Here is a 23,150-nt window from a genome sequence, read left to right on the forward strand (position 1 = left end):
CCTCAAACTGCTCCTCCTCCTCCGTTATCTGCTCCTCTACCTCCCCAAACTGCTCCCCCCCCCCGCCCTGCTCCTCTTCCTCCCCATACAACTCCTCCTCCTCCTCCTCCTCCTCCTCCTCCTCCCCACCATACTCCTTCTCCTCCTCATCCCCACATACCTCCTCCTTCCCCCCCCATCCTACTCCTCCTAACTTGTTATAAGACCTTCTTTGTATTCTAATGTACAGCATTAGAATAGGTTTGGTACGCCGTGATGCATCATGTTTATTTTTGTTGGTGATTCTCCGCCATTTGGAGAGGAGTCGTCATGTTGAATATGAAGGAAAACTTCCAGTTACCTAAGCTGATGAAGACGTCTCCCCTGATAAACCGTAAAAAATCCAACCATTTCTCCCATAATGACACTTCATCACGTCTCCATTAGACCGACGAGGATAGGGACTCTGACGTCACTCCACCCGTCACTCTCCATCGATGGCGGCGGCCGTCGCGATGTGACGTCACCATGCTCACGTTGTTGTCACTGCTGCTGTGTGGTTGAACTATTAACCACTAATATATACTGTTTTACAATCACACAATGCAGCAAAGCTTTAATATTAAGCCAGAACAGTTAAATTTCACGAAACCAGTTATTGATCACTAGGCAAGTTATAGTTCAGTAAACAAGTTATAGTTCATAATTCACTGAACCAGTTATAGTTCATTAAACCAGTCCAGTTATAGTTCACTAAACCAGTCCAGTTATAGTTAGCTAAACCAGAAAATATAATATTATAATATACTTTTGTATATTTCTGATTTTATTATTTTATACTTCTTAAAACAGATTACAGGGAAGCATATGGGAATACAACTTAAACCAATAAGTGATTAAATATTGAACACGGTGCACAGAGACTACATCTCCCGGCTGACCTACATACACAGAGACTACATCTCCCGGCTGACCTACACACACAGAAACTACATCTCCCGGCTGACCTACAGACACAGAGACTACATCTCCCGGCTGACCTACAGACACAGAGACTACATCTCCCGGCTGACCTACATACATAGAGACTACATCTCCCAGGTGTCCCAGCGTGGATGAGACCCGCCATATTGCTGTCGCTGCTCGAGACGCTGCTGCTCCGTCGGTAAGTTGTTTATAAACGCGATGTTTAGGGCGCCGTGTTCCCGCGCTGGGTTCAGGTGTTTGAGCGGATGGCGAGGCTCTGTCCGCCGCAGCGGAAGGCTCGCGCCGCTGCCGGAGGCTCGCGCCGCTGCGGCGGGGACGGCTCCTCGCGGGCCGTGTTGTTGTTGTCTCTGATGAGCTAGCTACCGCCGGGATCCCTCCGTCCTCCCGCTCCCCTCCTGTTGTTGTTGTTGTTGTGACCGCACTCCGGTCCCCGGTCTCGGTCTGGTAATAACCCAGTGGAGGGTCGACCCGGACAGGCAGGCGCCGGTCCCGGGTCTGATTCACCGTAGAGGACCACAGCCATGGTTTGTTTAGGGTTAGCATTAGCAGAGTGTTGACCAGAATGGACCATTACTCAGACGGTACAGCCCTAGTATCATATAATATCATATATAATACAGTTATACGGCCCTTTGTGCTCCACCAACCTCCTAGCGGTTCCAACTCCACTGATCCATCCTGTGAACCTGTGGAACAGGAAGGAGAACCTGAAGTTACCGTCTGCCCTGGAGGCATCGTGTTGTTAAGGTGGTCATTCATAAACAACTCTCTGGTGTTAGAGTCACTGGTCCTGGTGTTAGAATCATTGGTCCTGGTGTTAGAATCACTGGTCCTGGTGTTAGAATCACTGGTCCTGGTGTTAAAATCACTGGTCCTGTTGTTAGAATCACTGGTCCTGGTGGTAGTCACTGGTCCTGTTGTTAGAATCACTGGTCCTGATGATAGAATCACTGGTCCTGATGGTAGAATCACTGGTCCTGATGGTAGTCAATGGTAGTGGTGTTAGAATCACTGGTCCTGATGGTAGAATCACTGGTCCTGATGGTAGTCACTGGTAGTGGTGTTAGAATCACTGGTCCTGATGGTAGAATCACTGGTCCTGATGGTAGTCACTGGTCCTGATGGTAGAGTCATTGTTCCTGATAGTAGATAACTGGTCCTGATGGTAGAATCACTGGTCCTGATGGTAGAATCACTGGTCCTGATGGTAGTCAATGGTAGTGGTGTTAGAATCACTGGTCCTGATGGTAGAATCACTGGTCCTGATGGAAAGAGTTCAATGTTTTATTCAGAAATCTGCAGATCTGTTTGACAATGAAAAGTGTTGTTATGATGGTGAGTATCATTGGGTGTTGCCTTGGTGATGAGGTTGTCACGGGGCGTTGTCATGGTTGTGAGTGTTTTCATGGTGATGAGTGTGTTATGGGGTGTCGTCATGGTTGTGAGTGTTGTCACAGGGATAAGTCTTTCATGGGATGTTGTCATGATGGTGAGTGTTGTCATGGTGATGAGTGTGTCATGGTGTTGCAGTGTTGCCGTGATGACCCAGACCGTTCAGACCAACGGGGTCCAGCCCCTCAGCAAGACCTGGGAGCTGAGCCTGTACGAGCTGCAAAGGACCCCGCAGGTACACACACACACACACACATGTGTGTATATATATATATATATACACACACACACATGTGTTTATATATGTATGTATATATATATACACACACACACACTACTTAGACTGAAAAATAACTTCTCTGCAGGAGGCCATAACATTACTATAACATGACGGTAACGTCTCTACAGGAGCCAAAACATTACTATAACATGATGGTAACGTCTCTACAGGAGGCCATAACATTACTATAACATGACGGTAACGTCTCTACAGGAGGCCATAACATTACTATAACACGACGGTAATGTCTCTACAGGAGGCCATAACATAACTATAACACGACGGTAACGTCTCTACAGGAGGCCATAACATTACTATAACACGACGGTAATGTCTCTACAGGAGGCCATAACATTACTATAACACGACGGTAACGTCTCTACGGGAGGCCATAACATTACTATAACACGACGGTAACGTCTCTACAGGAGGCCATAACATTACTATAACACGACGGTAACGTCTCTACAGGAGCCAAAACATTACTATAACACGACGGTAACGTCTCTACAGGAGGCCATAACATTACTATAACACGACGGTAACGTCTCTACAGGAGCCAAAACATAACTATAACACGACGGTAACGTCTCTACAGGAGGCCATAACATTACTATAACACGACGGTAACGTCTCTACAGGAGCCATAACATTACTATAACACGACGGTAACGTCTCTACAGGAGGCCATAACATTATTATAACACGACGGTAACGTCTCTACAGGAGGCCATAACATTACTATAACACGACGGTAAAGTCTCTACAGGAGGCCATAACATTACTATAACACGACGGTAACGTCTCTACAGGAGGCCATAACATTACTATAACACGACGGTAACGTCTCTACAGGAGGCCATAACATTACTATAACACGACGGTAACGTCTCTGCAGGAGGCCATAACATTACTATAACACGACGGTAACGTCTCTACAGGAGGCCATAACATTACTATAACACGACGGTAACGTCTCTACAGGAGCCATAACATTACTATAACAAGACGGTAACGTCTCTACAGGAGGCTATAACATAGCGCCTCTCTGCAGGAGGCCATAACGGACGGGCTGGAGATCGCTGTGTCTCCGCGGTCGCTGCACAGTGAGCTCATGTGTCCTATCTGTCTGGACATGCTGAAGAACACCATGACCACCAAGGAGTGTCTACACCGCTTCTGCGCCGACTGCATCATCACGGCCCTCAGATCTGGGTGAGTTTATCACCTCCACTCTGAGGTCTGGGTGAGTTTATCACCTCCACTCTGAGGTCTGGGTGAGTTTATCACCTCGACTCAGACCTGGGTGAGTTTATCACCTCCACTCTGAGGTCTGGGTGAGTTTATCACCTCCACTCTGAGGTCTGGGTGAGTTTATCACCTCCACTCTGAGGTCTGGGTGAGTTTATCACCTCCACTTAGACCTGGGTGAGTTTATCACCTCCACTCTGAGGTCTGGGTGAGTTTATCACCTCCACTCTGAGGTCTGGGTGAGTTTATCACCTCCACTCTGAGGTCTGGGTGAGTTTATCACCTCCACTCTGAGGTCTGGGTGAGTTTATCACCTCCACTCTGAGGTCTGGGTGAGTTTATCACCTCCACTCTGAGGTCTGGGTGAGTTTATCTCCTCAACTCTGAGGTCTGGGTGAATTGATCACCACCACTCAGATCTGGGTGAGTTTATCATCTCCACTCTGAGGTCTGGGTGAGTTGATCACCACCACTCAGACCTGGTTGAGTCATGTTCCTGAACTTAACATGTAGTCTCTCTCTCTCTCTCACTCTCTCATCCCCCCCTACCACTCCAGTAACAAGGAGTGTCCGACATGTCGTAAGAAGCTGGTGTCCAAGAGGTCTTTGCGTCCAGACCCAAACTTTGACGCTCTCATCAGTAAGTCCTTCTCACCCCAGCAGCAGCTAGTGTCAACTCAGGTGTTTAAACTAGTGTAACCTCAGGTGTTTAAACTAGTGTAACCTCAGGTGTTTAAACTAGTGTAGCCTCAGGTGTTTAAACTAGTGTCATCTCAGGTGTTTAAACTAGTGTAACCTCAGGTGTTTAAACTAGTGTAACCTCAGGTATATTAGCTAGTGTCATCTCAGGTATATTAGCTAGTGTAACCTCAGGTGTTTAAACTAGTGTAACCTCAGGTGTTTAAACTAGTGTAACCTCAGGTGTTTAAACTAGTGTCATCTCAGGTGTATTAGCTAGTGTAACCTCAGGTGTTTAAACTAGTGTAACCTCAGGTATATTAGCTAGTGTCAACTCAGGTGTATAAACTAGTGTAACCTCAGGTGTTTAAACTAGTGTAACCTTAGGTGTTTAAACTAGTGTAACCTCAGGTGTTTAAACTAGTGTAACCTCAGGTGTTTAAACTAGTGTAACCTCAGGTATATTAGCTAGTGTCACCTCAGGTGTATAAACTAGTGTAACTGTGTCCATGTGTCACCTCTCAGGTAAGATCTACCCCAGCCGAGATGAGTATGAAGCCCACCAGGAGAGGGTTCTCGCCCGGATCAGCAAACACAACAACCAGCAGGCACTGGCCCACAGTATAGAGGAGGGGCTGAAGATACAGGCTATGACCAGGTAACACCCCCACAGTATAGAGGAGGGCCTGAAGATACAGGCTATGACCAGGTAACACCCCCACAGTATAGAGGAGGGGCTGAAGATACAGGCTATGACCAGGTAACACCCCCACAGTATAGAGGAGGGCCTGAAGATACAGGCTATGACTAGGTAACACCCCCAGCCAGGTACACACCCAGTAGTACACACCTACAACGACCAGGTGGACACACCTGTCAGTATCAAGACAAACAAACGTGTGTGTGTGTGTGTGTGTGTGTGTAGACTGCAGCGTGGTAAGAAGCACACGGTGGAGAACGGAAGTGGAGCCGAAGACAACGGAGACTCCTCCCACTGTAGCAACGCCTCTGTCCATAGCAACCAGGTAGGTCGGCCGGGGGTCGGGATACATGCTAGCTTGGTGGTTATTTTGGGATAATGATGGCTATGTTAACCAAGTGGCTGATTATGTTGGGGATAGATGCTAGTTGGTTTAGCATGATGGTTGTTATGATGGGGTTTATATGCTACGTAGGTTAGCCTGTTAGGTCACATCTTTAACTCCACCCCCAGGAGGCGGGGCCAAGCATCAAGCGCACCAAGACCAGCGACGACAGTGGGCTGGACATGGAGAACGCCACGGAGAATGGGGGCGGGGACTCGGTGATTGACGGCGGCGCCAGTGAGATAGAGCTGGTCTTTAGGCCACACCCCACTCTGATGGAGAAGGACGACGCCCACAACAGGTGTGTTCAGAAGAGAAACAAACCCCTAAAGTCCCAGTATAGCGCTGATTCTTAACTGGTTTACTGGTTCAGCAGTGAGGAGCCCCTGAACCAATGGGGCTCCCCTGGTTCACCCCTCAGTGACCCACTGTACCCCTAACCAGGGACTGTTCCCCTAACCCTAACCAGGGACTGTTCCCCTAACTCTCAACAGGGACTGTACCCCTAACCCTGAACAGGGACTGTACCCCTAACCCTCAACAGGGACTGTACCCCTAACCCTCAACAGGGACTGCGCCCCTAACCCTAACCAGGGACTGTACCCCTAACCAGGGAATATACCCCTAACCCTCAACAGGGAATGCTCCCCTAACCCTCAACAGGGAATGCTCCCCTAACCCTCAACAGGGACTGTACCCCTAACCCTCAACAGGGAATGCTCCCCTAACCCTCAACAGGGACTGTACCCCTAACCCTCAACAGGGAATGCTCCCCTAACCCTCAACAGGAAATGTACCCCTAACCCTCAACAGGGAATGCTCCCCTAACCCTCAACAGGGACTGTACCCCTAACCCTCAACAGGGAATGCTCCCCTAACCCTCAACAGGGAATGCTCCCCTAACCCTCAACAGGGAATGCTCCCCTAACCCTCAACAGGGACTGTACCCCTAACCCTCAACAGGGAATGCTCCCCTAACCCTCAACAGGGAATGCTCCCCTAACCCTCAACAGGGAATGCTCCCCTAACCCTCAACAGGGAATGCTCCCCTAACCCTCAACAGGGAATGCTCCCCTAACCCTCAACAGGGAATGCTCCCCTAACCCTCAACAGGGATTGTACCCCTCACCCTAACCAGGGTGTACCCTTAAACAGGGACTGTACCCCTAACCAGGGACTTTCCCACTAACTGTGTGTGCGTGTGCGTTAAGTGTGGAGTTCGTCCCTCGCTACATCAAGACGTCGGGAAACGCCACGGTGGACCACCTGTCCAAGTACCTGGCGGTGCGCCTCGCCCTGGAGGAGCTGCGGAGGAATGCAGAGGCCAGCCCTGTCAACGTGGAGGCCGCCTCCGAGAAGCAGTACACCATCTACATCCCCAGCGCCGCCTCCACCTTCACTGTAGGTGGACACACACACACACACACACACACACACACACACACACACACACACACACACACACACACACACACACACACACACACACACACACACACACCATCTACATCCCCAGCGCCGCCTCCTCCTTCACTTTAGGAGCACACACATACTTATAAACACTAGGGGTGTAACGGTACACTGAAGTCACGGTTCGGTTCAGACATCACGGTTCGGTACGAGTTCGGTACAATGAAGGGAAAAGAAAAAATAAAAATGCAGAAGGTAATTCTTATGGTACCCTTATGGCGGGGTGGTAGGGGGGTTAAACCGGATCGCGATAGCCGCGGAGCTGCGTTAGCCTTGTGACCTCATAGCAGCCCGGCAGTGTAGCCTGCTAATAATTCCAAGGAAAAAGAAGAACGCGCACACTGACCAAAGATCAACAATGTAGGACATCCAAGAAGGACGGCAAACTTTAGTGCAACATTTTCTTCAATAAGCGAAGCTTTCGCCGTTGTCCAGAAATACCTCGCGGTAAATGTGTTGGTTTATTATCCCCCCGTCTCACGGAAGTGCGATTCTGTCGACCGATCAACGGACAGCGTGTGTAGCTTGAACTTGCCGGCACCCTTTCAGGCGTCTCAGTTGTCCCTGAAGATCGCGTATCTAACATTAGTTCGGCATTACATTAATTAATTCGCACGCCAGTTTTATTAAATTTTATACCATGTATTCTCTGTGTAAATCCATGCACCGAACCGTGATGTCCGTACCGATTCAATACGAATACATGTATCGTTACACCCCTAATAAACACAGCTTACATACATATATACACTAACACTTCTCTATACACACTCTCTGAGGTGCATCCCTAACGCTGCGTGTCCTCAGGTGCTGAACGGGTCCTTCTCCCTGGAGCTGGTCAGTGAGAAGTACTGGAAGGTCAACAAGCCCATGGAACTGTACTTCGCCCCCACGAAAGAACACAAGTAGAGAGACACACACACACACACACACACACACACACACACACACACACACACACACACACACACACACACACACACACACACACACACACACACACACACACACACACACACACAGGACTACGTTTACTGCACCTATGAAGGAGCCGGTGTGAGGAGGAAAGGAGGAGTCGGCCCCAGCGACTCGTGTACATTGGTTTTGTTTTCTATATCTTCTTATCTCTTGTATGTTAATGTGCACCGTCACCCGGCTGTACCCCCCTACGGGTCAGACCCCCCCCCCCCCCGGTCAGACAAGGCCCCCCACCACCCCCAGACCCACACCCCGAGCAGGGCTGTGGGTCTAACCCGCGGCCCTCTAGAATCCAGGCCGACGCTGGGGGGTAGACTATGGACCGCTGGATGCTCTAGTCTGGGCTGCTGAGGGGTCCAATCTGGACCCTCTGGTCTATCTGGGCTGGGGGGTCCACTCTGGGGGGGGCACAGCGCCAAATTCCCCTGCAGTCACCAGTGACCGGTGAGGTCAAAGGTCGGGTTGTTGGGTGTGTTAGAGTGTTAGCTTTAGTTATGTATGTGACGTCCGGTCTCGGGGGGGGGGGGGGGCCGCGGCCTCAGACCCCGGGGAGGGGTTAACGGAAGGCGTTGGGAACATTGAGTCCATATCTATCCTTCTTTTTCTAAAAGGCATGTTAACGTTTGAAGGTCAAGAGGTTCCAGATGTTTGTGTAAAATGCATTTTCTGTTTGAACAATAAACCCAAATCTGTTCCTCTTATCTGACATTATTGTATTTGGAATAAAGTGTAAGAGGGGTTCCACGTAACGGTTATTTTTGGGCTTCAAAGTGAAAAATAAATCGGTTCAACGTAGAGATTATTCTGGACAAGATGACATCCATGCATTTTCAATTACGGCGTGGCATCAAAATGGGCGTGGCCTGTGACTATAGACTCGACCTCAGTTCAAGACAGATGTTTGATTTGAGCCGGACCAACGGAGTTGGTCGAAGGTTCGAACTGCTCCAGCAAGATGAAGTAGATGACAAAACATGACATTTTTATGAAAGTTTTTATTTTTTTAATGAGAATATAAAATGTTTAAGACTGTGTAGCAATATAAAGCATTAGAACAAGGATATGTTATGAAAATTATATACATTAGATTGTATATGACGGATGTTTATGTAACTATATAGACTATGAATAGTTATATAGTCTTCAGTTCAAGTATATATATCGCATCAACAATGCTATAGTTATAGTCTATAAGAGGTTTTAGTAAAGGAGTTTTCTATTGCCACCATCACAAGGGGATCTGATTGGATGCTGGCCTGAACCCAGAAGAGGCTGCTTCCTGGTTCTGCAGATTACCATGACGACTCGGGCCACCAGTAGAACACACGAGAGGACCAGCAGCACCACTAACGGAAGACACAAAGAGGAAGAACTCAGACGAAAAACATGTGATGGTGTATGTAGGGGGGTGGATGTAGGTTGGTGGTGTACGTTGCAGTAGGACAGTAGGTGGTGCAGTAGGGGGTGGGGTGGTGCAGTTGCCTCACCCTGGAAAACAGAGTTGGCGGTGGGCTGCAGCGGGTGGTGGTGCCGGCTGACGGCCCCCACCAGGGCCAGGACCACCACCGGGTACACCGTCTGCAGCGAGCGCACCCAGCGGTCTAGGAACACATTCTCCAGGAAGAACCTGCAGAGAGAACCTGTTAGACCAAGGACCAGCTGGAGACCAGAGGACCAGAGGACCAGCTGGAGACCAGAGGACTAGAGAACCAGAGGACCAGCTGGAGACCAGAGGACCAGCTGGAGACCAGAGGACCAGCTGGAGACCAGAGGACCAGCTGGAGACCAGAGGACTAGAGAACCAGAGGACCAGAGGACCAGAGGGCTGGAGACCAGAGGGCTAGAGGACCAGAGGACCAGGGGACCAGAGGGCTAGAGGACCAGAGGACCAGCTGGAGACCAGAGGACCAGGGGACCAGAGGACCAGCTGTGTGTGAGTGAGAGTGGTTTTAACAGTTTCTTACTCGCTCACTCTACATCCTCCAATCGGAACTCACCAGGCTAGGAGCTGGACCAATAGGAGGCAGAGGGCGACGGTCCCGGCTGTGCTCTGGGCAACGCCCCCCAGCTGGAGGACCACCGATAGGTTGATCAGCGTGGCCACGGACGTCCAGGTGGCGTAGAGGGCCAGGCCGTTCTGAACCTATCACAGGACACGCTTAGCACGGTCCCCACAACACCTGCCTCCTACCCTAATACTGAGTATCTCCCATCGCCCACCTAATGGTTAATACTGACCACCCGCCTTCTGCCCTCCTATTGGTTAAACAATGCCGAATATCTCTCCTTTTGTTTAAAACAATATTAAATTCAGTGTGATGAGATCAGATCCTCAAATATGGAACATAAGGAAGACGGTGCAGGTTAAGGTAAGGTAAGTAGGGTTGGTTGTGTCGCTGTGTGCTGCTGCAGGCTGGGACAGCTCTGTCTGGTAAAACTGAGCTGGTTCAATAAAGATTATTCAAACCCTACCAGTATGCGCAGGCAGGCCAGGTCTTTGGGCTGGTGGGTCAGCAGCCACAGACCATAATTATCAGTAGCGTAGTAACAGAAGAACAAGGCGCCGTAGCTGGACAGAGTGAGCATCACCAAGACGACCAGCGCAGCCATCATCGCCCTGGAAACAAGCACATCACCAAGGCCCACAGAATGGAGAAACACGAGGCTTTTACTTTGAAACAGACTAATGTCCACAGGATGGAGAAACATGGGGCTTTTACTTTGAAACTGAGTTATGTTCCCAGTCTCTAGTATTTAACAGTAGTGTGTATCAGTACTAGTACTAACACAGTAGTTGTGTATTGGTACTACAGTAGTGTGTGATAGTATACGTACTCTCGGTCCCACAGCAGCAGCCAGCTAATGTTCAGCAGCATGTTGACCAGCCAGCAGACGTAGAAACCGTAGGGTAACACACACAGGGCCCACGCACTACACAAAAACACACACACCCCTTTCATCATAATAGTAACACAGAGCAGAACTTTATGTTCCATAGTGTGTGTGTGTGTACCCTCTGAACAGGTAGGAGGCGATGTAGATCAGCGCGAGGCAGAGCCAGGTGTAGATGAGGCCCCAGATCGAGAAGGTCCAGCCGGCCGGAGTCACGTCCGTCTCATAGCGGGACGAGACGTTACCGGTGCTGGAGCCAAACGGACCTGCACACACAGGGGTTAGGCTAGAGCGAGGGGGACACAACCCTCACATGTAGGATGTATAAGTTAGACAGTACACAGACAGGACATTAAGGAGCAGGTAAGGGTTAGACCAGGGGTCAGCAACCTTTTCAACTTGCAGTACCAGTTTTACATTTTCTCGTTAATGAGTGTGCCCTAAGCAACAATATATTAAAAATTAAGCTGAATTATGACACAGCGACCAAAAACATTTCCAGAAGACCTGGAATTGTACTATTTCCATATAGTCCACAATCATGCATCAACATTTTAAATGTTTTTTTGGTTGTTATATTTGCAACATTGGCTTACAAATTATAATTACATATGTCCCATCTTAAAAAGAAATTTCAGAAACTCATTCAAAAACATTTCTGCACTGTGAGAAATGTAAAAAACGAGAATATATGAGAATGTTGGAACCATCCACATCAATATCTTGACATGTACAGCTTTGCAAAACCATGTGAAGGCGATGCATAAAGGCCACTTGCAACAATATTTTAAATATGTTCTTCTCTATTACTCACAACATAGGTTTAAAAACTATTAATTGATCCCATTTCAGAACACTGGTTTCTGTAACTTATTTAAACATATTTGCACTGGGAGGAAATGCCCAAAACAGAATAAAGTGCAAAAAAAATAATGCTGCCGCATTGTGCTGTGATTTTTTTTTAATAATAAAAGAAAAATAAAAAAAGTTTTTTTTTTTTAAGTGTGCCAATGATTATGCTGCCCCGTGCCAGTGGTGGCACGCGTGCCTAGGGTTGCCGACCGCTGGGTTAGACAGTACAGAGACAGGTCATTACGGAGCAGGTAGGGGGTAGACAGTACAGAGACCGGTCACTAAGGACTATAACTATGAATGAACGTAGTTGACATAGGGATCGTCTTCTGTTATATAAAGTTGGTCACTCCCTGTAGTCTAGTTTCTGATTATTGTTCCCATCGCAGTTCAGCTTCATGTTGGTTGACCAACAAAGTACAGTTAGAATGTTGTTGAGATAAAACCAGAAGCTAATTCCTCAGTATCGACCGCACGGTAAGACAATATTATATACTACATGACATCCATGAAAACTCCGTGTTGTGTTCACCTCGCCCCGCCCCAGCCAAGCCGTTGACGACTAAAGTTGCGAGGAAAGACACGACGGACAGCCCGATGGCAGCAACCCGGGAGCAGACCTCCAGAGACATCTTCTGCAGAGAGGAGGAAGTCTTGGAAGAGAAGAGATAAAAAAAAGATCAGCAGAGACACGACGCCTAAACAGAGAAAGTGAGGTCTTCTTCTCTCTGCTGCTCTGAAAGAAGCTAAAGTGGAAACAGAAGATAACCAAATACTGCCCCCAACAGCCAGGCGCTGATTAACGCACCAGGACCCCCAGCAGGTCCTCGGTGGTCTGCTGCTTCAGGACCGCACTCCCTGGACCGCAGGCCCAGGACCGCACTCCTAAGACCGCACTCCCAGCACCCTTTTTTTTTTTCTTGGATGGCTAACGAATCTCATGAGTAAGTTAAGAGCATTTCATGAAAACGTCTAAAAAGTAGCTAACTAATCCCTAAACTTTACAGTATCAAAAAGTTTCCTAAACTTATCCTAACCCAAATCCTGACCACAGACCCTAATATCTAAACTCTAGCCTTACACCTAAAGTTGTGGTTTATCGAGTTTTAGGTCATAGTCTTGGCCTACCCTACCTAGGGCCTAGTGGGTCTCGATTTCCAATACTAAATTTGCAAGCAGAGATATCAAATTAAACCATAGGAATTGGAAGAAATTAATTTTGTTTCAATGCGGTTCAAATATCAATTTGGTGACTGTTAATGCATGATGGTGGGCCTTCGTGGTATTCCATTGAGAGGATCGGCCTTCAGTTTAACCTGCCCTTTTCCGTCATTCCCTACACAGCAAAACTGCGGATGTTATTTTTTAAGTGTTGGTGTTAATCAACAGGGTGCAGTGTGATTTTAACACTTAATTGATCAAAATGTACACCCTGAGAGTTTTTCGTTGAAAGTGTTGGTGTAGATCTAGGTCGTTGAGAGGTTTCTCATGTTAATTTGAACACACCCCCGCATTTCCGGGAAAGAAGCGCCATTCAGAGCTGATTCAGAATTTCCGGTAGCCATCTTTCTAACCCATGCGGTAAGTTTTATTTGGTTGATGTTAATGTTGTGCGGTTGATAAATGCTTAAATAATTATAAAAATCGTAGTTCGTTTGCTTTTGTATGGATAAATTGTATGTTACTTTCTATTCCCATTTAAAAATAAATAAATGTCGGACTGGCGATTGCTATCTTAAACTTGGTTGCTAATTTAAGACTCCGGCTGTCAGAGATTATTATATCAGTAATATCTGCGCCCATTTTTTATTAAATGTGCTTTTCTTTCTTTTTACTAACAATCATCGAAAAGATAAGTTTCACTTTGATGACGAGTAAACTGAGGAGATCCGGACAGGGCAGACACAGTGGAGGAGGGAGAGGACAGAGGTGAGTTTTCGCCGTCGCTCAAAAGGAGAAGTTAATAATACCTAGTATCTTGTTGAAATTAGGGGAGTAGTATATGAGGAGCTCTTTTCCAAAACACGATAAACACAAAAATTAACCTATTCACTGCTCCACTGCACCTCGCGTGTGAGGGCAGCGGGACAACGTCGCGTCTGAGGCCGAAATGGTTGACCTTGTTGTACTGAGTAGTGTAGTAAGTGAGTGTGGCGGTCTGGTAGACCCTCCAGCGCAGCGGGACCACGTCGCGTGTTAGGCCGAAATGGTTCACTTTGTCGGACTATGGGAAGCAGTGAGTGGCCCAGAGTGTGGGCCACTCACTGGGGGTGGACCCTCCAGGGCAGCGGGACCACGTGGCGTGTGAGGCCGAAATGGTTCACTCTGTCGGACTAGGGGAAGCAGTGAGAGGCCCAGAGTGTGGAGGTTTGGTGGACCCTCCAGGGCAGCGGGACCACATGGCGTGTGAGGCCGAAATGGTTCACCTTGTTGGACTAGCGGAAGCAGTGAGTGGTCCCGAGTGTGGAGGTCCTTATTTCATGCATTTGCATTTATTTATATTAATTTATCGTATGAGATGAGTCCCTGATATCGTTCGTTGCATGTTCTCGTGTTGAAAAAACAAAATTACAAACCATCAATGAATTAACAGCATTTTTGGAAAAAAATGGATGGATTTGTAGCGTAACATAACAGCCCCCTGAGAAACATCAGAAAAACTTCAGGATTGTTTTGTTCAGTTTGGAAATCCATTTTCATCTCTTAACACATAATGTAAACGAAAGAAGCATTTAGAAAAAAAGGAAAATAGTGGAACCAGTGGAGTATATTCTTGGTGTGCGTTTTGATACACGCAGAGATAGAACAGGAACCTACACGCAAGTTCCTGTAAACGACAAGTTCATGTATGTACCCAGGCCTCGACATTAACGGTTGCCCGCTTACCCGGGGCAACTAAAAGTAATGTTTGGGCAAGTTGAGATTGATTTCTGGTTGCCCGAATGGGCCAGTGGATTTTGGTTGGATGTTAATATAAAGGCTATTTATTCAAGTGTTTTTAGAAACTGCAGAACAACCTTTTGTTCCGCAAAATCACACAAAATAGAAGTATTTGCAATTGATCAGCGTGCTGTCTTCTCTTCTCTCGGACAGCGAGTTAACAGACACGCATCGCTTCAGCGCGAATATAGCCCCGCCTCCTGTCACTCACTCGCAGTGCGGTCTCTGGCAGTGATTCGAAGGTGTTAGCTAAAGGTTAGCCAACACAGCTAGCATCTCAAGTGCAGCGCCTCCGCGACCGATTTAGGTAGAGAAGGTGGACGGAGAAGTGATGGAGGAGTGCGGTTTTGAAGTACTTTGGATTGAGGTAAATTACCAAGGAAAGTCATATGCAAGAACACGGTTTTGGTTTCATAACTGCACATGCACAGCAATAGCGATCTTTTTCACGAAATTGGACCCTCACAAACTATATATTATATGAAAGCTGAGCCTCCACTTATTCCAACAGTCCAAACCATATTATTCTGTGACTAAAACTCGCAAATAACAACTTAAGAAACGTTGCCTTTTCTTTTAACAACCAAAAGTGAAGTTTTACCTTTGTGATTTTTGTCCACAAAGTTAATTCTGATCGCATAAAACCACCATAAACAGATAATCCAGTGTCTGGGCCAAAATTTGCAACTAAACATGGTGTTTACAATCAATGACTAAGAGAAGGATTCTTAGGAAAAAGGTAAATTGCCTCCAATCAGAAAACATGTTCTTCAGCGAAGTCTAGTGGCCATATGTGTATTTGCAAGTGTTTTGCTTGGTGCATTCGATTATATTTGCCCTGAACTTTAAATAGAGGTGTCAAGTGTCAAAATTGTAAGATATCTACCTTTATTTGTGTCTCATAGTAAGCCAGTGCTCCCAACTGATAACGACCAACTGATAATTATTTCAGGTGGAAATGTTATCTTCCACTTATGCTGTGTTCCATGGCTTTATTCACTTTAACCAAGTATTATCCCCATTGAATATTTCACTTGCACAACAATCTTTCTTTTGGCACAAAGATGACATTATCGCCCTTGCAGTTGTGGAGATATACTCTTATTTACTTTGGGTACGTTCTTTCCTGAACAAAACTTTTCCCCTGATATCGAAAATGGTATAGAATATCGATATTTTTCCAGGTATAGTATCGAAGTTAGAAAATCCAGTATCGTGACTGACAACACTACAAGAAACGCGATTGTGATTATTCAGTTAGAGCTACAAGAATTGTGAAAGTTAAAAAAGATATATCTTTGCTACTACCTCTGACATTTAGTTATGTACATTTGCATAAAATCATGCAGGTCTACATATAACTGGGCGATAGCTTTAATAGGTTGCAACGGTGGACTGAAATCACTTCATGGCACCATGTGACCATTCGATAAATAAGTAAACAGAGAAGTTTGTTATTTTTTAAACACAACATGTGTGGAATAGAGATAGACTGATATGTTTTTTTCAGGGCCGATACCGATTATTAGTAGTAAAGGGGGCCGATAACCGATATTTGGAGCTGATGTTAATTTACAGAAAAAGGGAAAAGATTGGCTTCAAAATTTGGAATAATACAAATTCCAACACTTAACTTCATTCATGAACTTGTTTAATAAACACAACAGCTTATCAGATTTGCAACATAACACAATTTAAACAAATAAATGGCTCACTAAAATTTTCCTGAACTGAACTGAAATATTAATCTTTTACTTATCTTTCTTTTAAGTTCAAACAAAAACAAAAAGTGCAGGGTGTTCTAATGAAGTTAACTGATAATTTAAATAAATAAATAGTTCCCTAGTTAAACAGCCATTATTGCCCAGCTATTTTCTCTCAGACAGACGGTGCTTTGCTGTCAGTTTCTGCAGCTTCTCATGTGGCTTACACACACACACACACACCAACACACACACACACACACACACACACACACACACACACACACACACACACACTTGTCTTTGTCACGTTGTGGTACAACCTGACAGGAACCTACATTGTGGGAGCCACCCTTCCTAGACATCATACACCTCTGAAAAAAATCTGGCATGTTTAGATGCACTTGAGGAGCATGAATATCACTTCAAATTAACAATATTCATAACTTGGGTTCAGATCTGACTAGGACCTCCTATGTGGGAACATCTCAGGTATAGCTATTCTTCTGGGGACCCTAAACACACATCTCAGGATTTGCTATTCTTCTGAGGAACATCTTAACACACTCCTCAGGTATAGCATTCTTCTGGGGAACAGCTGTTCTGACATCCCTAGACAGGACCACTATCTGGTGCAATAATCTCAGACAAACAACCACAAACAGACTGTGGGTTGACCAACAGTTGACACCTGCGCCACAGACCTAGTCTAAACGTGAAGGTGATATGGCCTACCTACGGTCATAAAATTAGAGTTGGGTGATAGTAAGTTTGGATCATGTATGGTGCAGGCATTATAGAACAGGTTTGTATGCTATGCTATATATATTTGATTCTCTATTCAGTACCTTTTGGTCAATAATGCTGCGTTCCATTTGTCTAAACTCGTCGTCCGAGTTGGAAAGTGGTAAATCTCGCAGCTATCTCGCAACATTTACCGAGACACGCCCCCTTTTGGTTGTAATATACGCCGTCCAACCGAGTTGAACAAAGCGCAACATACGACTTGGAAAACGAAGATGGCTGCGCCCATAGTTCACTAAGTTGAGATGTATTTTCTTTGTATTTGTACTACGTTGGTCATTTTAAAGTTGATTTTAAATGCTCTTGCACACTTGTTTACATCGCTGCTTTAGTCCGGTCACCAATTTATGCATTGCACTGTTTTATTGCATATCACGCAACTGTTACACTGGTGGCGTCCATGTTCTTTCCGACTCGTAATGTCCAAAGAACGCTATAATAGTACGACCCAGGAAGTGACGTCATGTTCTCGCGTCAGTACAACTCGGGCGACGACTTCACAAGACAAATGGAACGCTGCGTAACTGTTTTGTCAAGTGCAGTGCCAGCCTGTCACAAAGCCTACAACTCCTGTTTGATAGCCAATGCGTTGACGTTTTCGCCAGCCGGTTAAGTATTCACCGTGTAGCACAACACCTGCACGCAATCGTTGCGTAGTAGCATTACTTCTGTGTTTAATTGGCACCTTTTGGGGCTTGCATGTAAAATCATTTCATAAAAGGTTTTGAAATTTTTTTTTTCAATTGAGGATGCACACCATCGGCCCATGCGCAAGCCATATCCGAAATTTTAGGCCGATCTGACATCTGGTCAGAGAGATATACGAGCCACAGACAGACAGCCATTTATAGATAGATGAGGTTTCTACACATGAATTAGAATTATATCACCTGAACATACTTTAAAAGCTCTTTATTGAGTGTCAACTCAAATACAGTAGGCCTATGAACCGCCCGACAAGATTCTGAACAAGGAATCTCTATCCCCCTCTATCCCTATGGTCCCCCCTCAATCTCCCTCCCTATGGTCTCTCTCTCTCCCTATGGTCTCTCTCTCTCCCTCCCTCTCCCCCTCTCTCCCCCACTCTCCCTCTCTCTCTCCCTCTCTCTCTCTCCCTCTCTCTCTCTCCCCCTCTCCCCTTCTCTCTATGGTCCCCCCCCTCCCTCCCTCCCTCCTTCCTTCTCTCTATGGTCCCCCCCCCCCTCCCTCCCTCCCTCCTTCCTTCTCTCTATGGTCCCCCCCCCCCTCCCTCCCTCCCTCCTTCCTTCTCTCTATGGTCCCCCCCCCCTCACTATCTCCTGTCCCCCTCTCCCCCATCTCTCTCTATTGTACCTGTTGAGAAACTGGATGAAAACTGAAATGTTTTACATTTTCCTTTTTAGTGCAGTAATTCTGTTTTTGATGTAGAATTTGAGTGCCTTCCAGTCTCTATTTTTTTAGTGCTTCTGGCTCTGATTTAAGGCACTTATCACAGTCTTCCTTTCTTGGAACATTGCAGGTCAAAATGAAGTTCCTCATGTACTTTTCAACGGCATTTGTCTCCTCAGTTTCCCAGGGCCTCTTCTTCTGTGGCTTGCGAACTAAATAAGAAATGAATGAAAAGTTAGTTTAGGATATAAATGCACAGTAATTGTTAAGTCTGGCTCAAATAAAGTCCATTATACAACTTAGTCCCGACTGCGTTTTGTGATTGGCATTCAAAACTGTATTTTTGATGAACTACCATTAGGGCTGGGTATCACGGCCAAGTTCCTGAATCGATTCAATTTCGATTCTGAAGGCTTTAAATCGATTAATCACGATTTGATTCGATTCGATTCAATCCGAATCGGTTCCATCTGCTCCTAGATTGAATGATAATTTTCTTAAATTGTAAGGAAATATTCTTTATAGGCTATCATCATTAATTCATCACTAAAATCATTAATTGTGACTAAAATCTTGTAGTTGTGACTGTTAATTAACATCCTTAGCAAGATTTTACATTCTATTCAACATGATGGCCTGCCTAATTCAATATATTAATGAAATTATCTCCATGCAACACACTGCAAAAGACATGTTTTTATTTTGTAGGCTACATTAATGACAATCCAGGCAACTATAAACAAAACTGCCTCCATCTTCCTAAAATATGTAAATATAACCATTGTAAAGATTATACCATTTAAGATAAAATATTCAAGTATTAAAAAACTCCTTAAATTCATATTTTTTCAGCATATTTACTAAAATAGTAACATTAAAAATTCCTGCATCTTCCAGTAAGTAAAAGTAAAAAAAAAGGCAAAAGTGCAAATGATGGACGTTGCAAAAATATCAACGAAAGTATATTATTTAACTCATTAAATTCATCAGAAACTTCAACCATAAGCCTCCATCTTGCAGTAAGTAAAAAAAGTGCAAATGTAAAAGTGCAAATGAACGTTGCACAAAATATTCACCAAAGTATATTATTTAACTCTTGAAATTCATCAGTAAACTTAGACTTTCAAAACAGTAACAGTCTCACTTAGAGATTCTTGTTTAGGAAAAGGAGCTCATTGACATGCTCTGGGGTGATGCAGCTCCTTTTTGCTGTGATGATATCACCCGCAGTGGAAAATACCCTCTCTGATGCAACGCTGGTCCCTGGGATGCAGAGGTAGTGCCCTGCCAGGCGCGCTACGAGTGGGAGCTCCCCTTCAGGTGACCTCCACCAGGTCAAAGGGCTTTCATTCAGGGAAGCAGGTGGTTCTGCCCTGTATTTAGTTATCTCTTCCTCCGCCCGTTTAGATGGAGTTTTTCTTCCATCTGCATGTTCCGATGGTGCTCTGTAGGCCTGTCCAAAGAGGGACTCCAACCCACTGCATTTCCTGGGCGAGGTCACCCTCTCTTCAGCTCCTTCCTCCTCCTCAGTCTCACCATCAGTATTTGCCTGTTAAATAACAGGAAATAATATTATTCACATAATTCAATAGAGAATGTTTTAACCAGTTAAAACATGACCCGTAATAAATGTATTGTCACCAGAATGACAATGACTTAAAGCTGTGTGTAATGTCATAGAAGTACTATGGTAGTAAAGTGTTTTCAATGACTAAATGTGATGATACACAGAGTAGTACAACATGTTTTTTAGACTGTTTATATCACACATTATCAAGAGACGTGCATTAGCAGCAGACAACCTTTTAACCATTCCATCAGAAAATGAAAAGCCAATCATGATGTTGCCTGGCAATATTGCCAAAAAAAGTTGCCCTGTGTATCATGGCGTTAAATGTTCCACTGGTGGAACAGTGTTTACTATTTATTTATTTATTTATTTATTTATTTAGTATTTACAGTTTAAATACTTACATCAGGTGCAGCAGTAGCAGCCTCAGCCTGCAGCCTGGAAAATACCTCATCTTGCCCTTCAGCAGTCAGGAAGGGGAGGGCCTTAAAACGCGGGTCCAGCGCTGTCGCTCCATACAGCATCCCCTTCTGGGCACCATATCTTTAAGACATTTTAAAGACATTTTCAGCACAGTGTGAGGATAAACCATCGGCATTATGGCATTTATGCACTTAATCTCGCATACAAATACAACGAGAGAGAGAGCGAGAGCTTAGCATACCTTGTCCTTAAGTTGCTCTTCACAGCAGCCTTCAGGTCCCTCACCACAGGGGAATCCTGTTCGCTGGGGGTCATGGCATCCTGCAGCAAGGCGAGCAGTGGTGCGATTAAGGATAGCGTTGGACGCTTGTCTTCAGATATGGCTTGTGTGGCTGCCTTCAGGGGCTGCAAGGTCCGCACCAAATCTTCGGCAGTTGTCACGTCTTCCTCGGTCAAGCTGCACAAATCCCTCTCATTGCGACGGACGTCTGGTGACAGTAGAGTGGCAGAGATAGCTGGCTGCTGTTCCAGAAAACGCTCGACCATGTCCAGTGCGCTGTTCCACCGGGTCACAACGTCCAAAGTGAGCTTATGTGCTGGAAGTTGGAGCATCTTCTGTTTGTCTTTGAAGATATGTGTGGCCGTTGTGCTCCGGTGGAAGAAAGTTGCTATACGCCTCACTCGACCGAGGGGACGTGACACTGCCGGGATTTTCAGGCCCGCTTGAGATGCCAAATTTAGAGTGTGAGCGAAGCACCCGACGTGCGTCAGCTGCATCAGTTCCACTGCCCGCACCATGTTGGCAGCGTTGTCGGTTACTACTGCTGGGGTCTTGCTGGTCAATCCCCACTCCTCTATGGCCCCTGACAGCATGCCAGCGAGGTTTGTAGCGGTGTGGCTGGTGAGCACCTCGGTTGTTTGTAACACATGTGACACCAGACACCACTCCGTGTCAATGTAGTGGCACGTCACGGTCAGGTAAGACTGCGTTGACAGTGATGTCCAGGTGTCGCATGTAATGGCAACCCTGTTAGCTGCCTGGATTTTGATTCGAATGGCCTCCTTCAGAGACTCGTACGTCATAGGTATTAATTTTTCAGCAAGGTGTTTTCGCTGGGGCATTACGTAGTGGGGTTCCATTACCTTGACGAGGTTCCTACAACACTGTACGGGCGTAAATCCATGCAGATGAATTTTGCGATTGCCTCTGATCTTTAAAGCCCGCGGAGACTGTGACGGTATCGCCAGCATGTCCTTCAATTTCCTCTGTGCTGCTCCAGGCGGCTTGTTGCAAGCTAGCATTGTAGCATGGTACCGTGTAAGGTGATTCCTCAGGTTTGTAGTATTCCGACAATAGCTGAGTTCGGATTCACATATTCGGCAAACAACCTTAGATTTGTCCTCTGCTCCGTCCTCAGTCATTGTGAAATTAAAATGTTTCCAAACGTCCGACTTCATCTGAGCCGGTGCTGGCTTGCCGAGCGGCGTTTTTCGTGCCTCAGCCATAACTTGTCTCCCAAACTAAAACTCCCGCCAGCAATGCGTTCACCGTGTGTGCGCGCGCAAGAACGCAACGACGTAAAGTGTGCAGCTGCGTCATCATCAGAAGGCTGAGAAAAGCGAGAGACACACCACTGATTTTTTCTGTGGAAGCACACAACACAGGGTGGAGGCGGAAAGAGGGGGAAAAAAATCGATCTAGTGCCCTGTGAATCGATAGCGTGAAATTTAAACGAAATCTATCCAAAATCGATTAAATACATACTAAATAAATACTACCATACATACGCATGTTCACTCTTTGAAATTCCACACTAATGTGAGTTTTAGGAACTGCATTTCTTAGACTCAAAAACTAAATTCAATACATAATATCAATTGAACAGCTAAACTATTGCTGTGCTGCCATAGGCAAGAGCGCATTAAAGTCGTGTTTTATTGCTTTATTGTTACTTAAACAATATAGCGCGAGTGAGTGAGGATGTCCGTGGCCCATGGCTGCGGCCAAACCACAGCCATAGGGATATCCACAGACCTCCTCACGAAAACGAGCGCTATATTGCTTTTATACAGCAATTCCTTTTACAACTAATTATTAAATAAACACCAGATAAAGTTTTCAAAAAGGTTCATTTTGTTCAAATACAGTCTGAATACGTAGCAAATATAGTTCCGGATAAAGCGCCCAGGATTCATGGTTGCCGCGTAACGCACATTGGAAGGTGCAAGTAAATGTTGCTGAAATTAACAGTCACATGTAGCTTATCGCACAGTGATTGCTTGTGATCAGTCAAGAGTTCTACATTCGGAGTGGATGTGGGATGTGCATGATATCCTCACTGAAAGTGCGTCATAGAATGCCTCTCGAACGTCTCATCCAATCGGAAAGGATTCTACATAAACAGACCTAACTGCTGTATAATGTACTGTATGCTGCTATGCTACTGTACACTAGTGTACTATACTTTATTGTATGCTATTGTACTTTACGCTAGTGT

At 45.8% G+C, this 23,150-nt stretch overlaps 2 protein-coding genes across 2 annotated transcripts; one reads left to right on the top strand and one right to left on the bottom strand.

The window, feature by feature from the left end:
• Positions 1–1,094: 1,094 nt before the first annotated feature.
• On the top strand, positions 1,095–8,781 carry rnf2 (ring finger protein 2; the record flags this gene model as incomplete). Its single annotated transcript, XM_079751403.1, has 9 exons — positions 1,095–1,144; positions 2,497–2,593; positions 3,693–3,853; positions 4,447–4,529; positions 5,093–5,225; positions 5,493–5,592; positions 5,781–5,953; positions 6,864–7,053; positions 7,930–8,781. 9 exons carry the CDS (start codon positions 1,095–1,097, stop codon positions 8,029–8,031), a joined length of 1,089 nt encoding a protein of 362 aa, XP_079607529.1. The 3' UTR covers positions 8,032–8,781.
• A 352-nt stretch (positions 8,782–9,133) lies between these two features.
• On the bottom strand, positions 9,134–12,561 carry LOC307085825 (uncharacterized protein). Its single transcript, XM_079750699.1, has 7 exons — positions 12,377–12,561; positions 11,114–11,258; positions 10,936–11,031; positions 10,573–10,717; positions 10,098–10,243; positions 9,588–9,727; positions 9,134–9,446 (listed from the first exon to the last, which is right to left on the bottom strand). The coding sequence occupies exons 1-7, from the start codon at positions 12,474–12,476 to the stop codon at positions 9,301–9,303; spliced, it is 918 nt and encodes a 305-aa protein (XP_079606825.1). The 5' UTR covers positions 12,477–12,561; the 3' UTR covers positions 9,134–9,300.
• Between the last annotated feature and the right edge of the window lie 10,589 nt (positions 12,562–23,150).

Source organism: Pollachius pollachius (genome assembly GCF_949987615.1).
Source record: "Pollachius pollachius genome assembly, chromosome: 14".
In the NCBI taxonomy this organism is placed as follows: domain Eukaryota; kingdom Metazoa; phylum Chordata; class Actinopteri; order Gadiformes; family Gadidae; genus Pollachius; species Pollachius pollachius.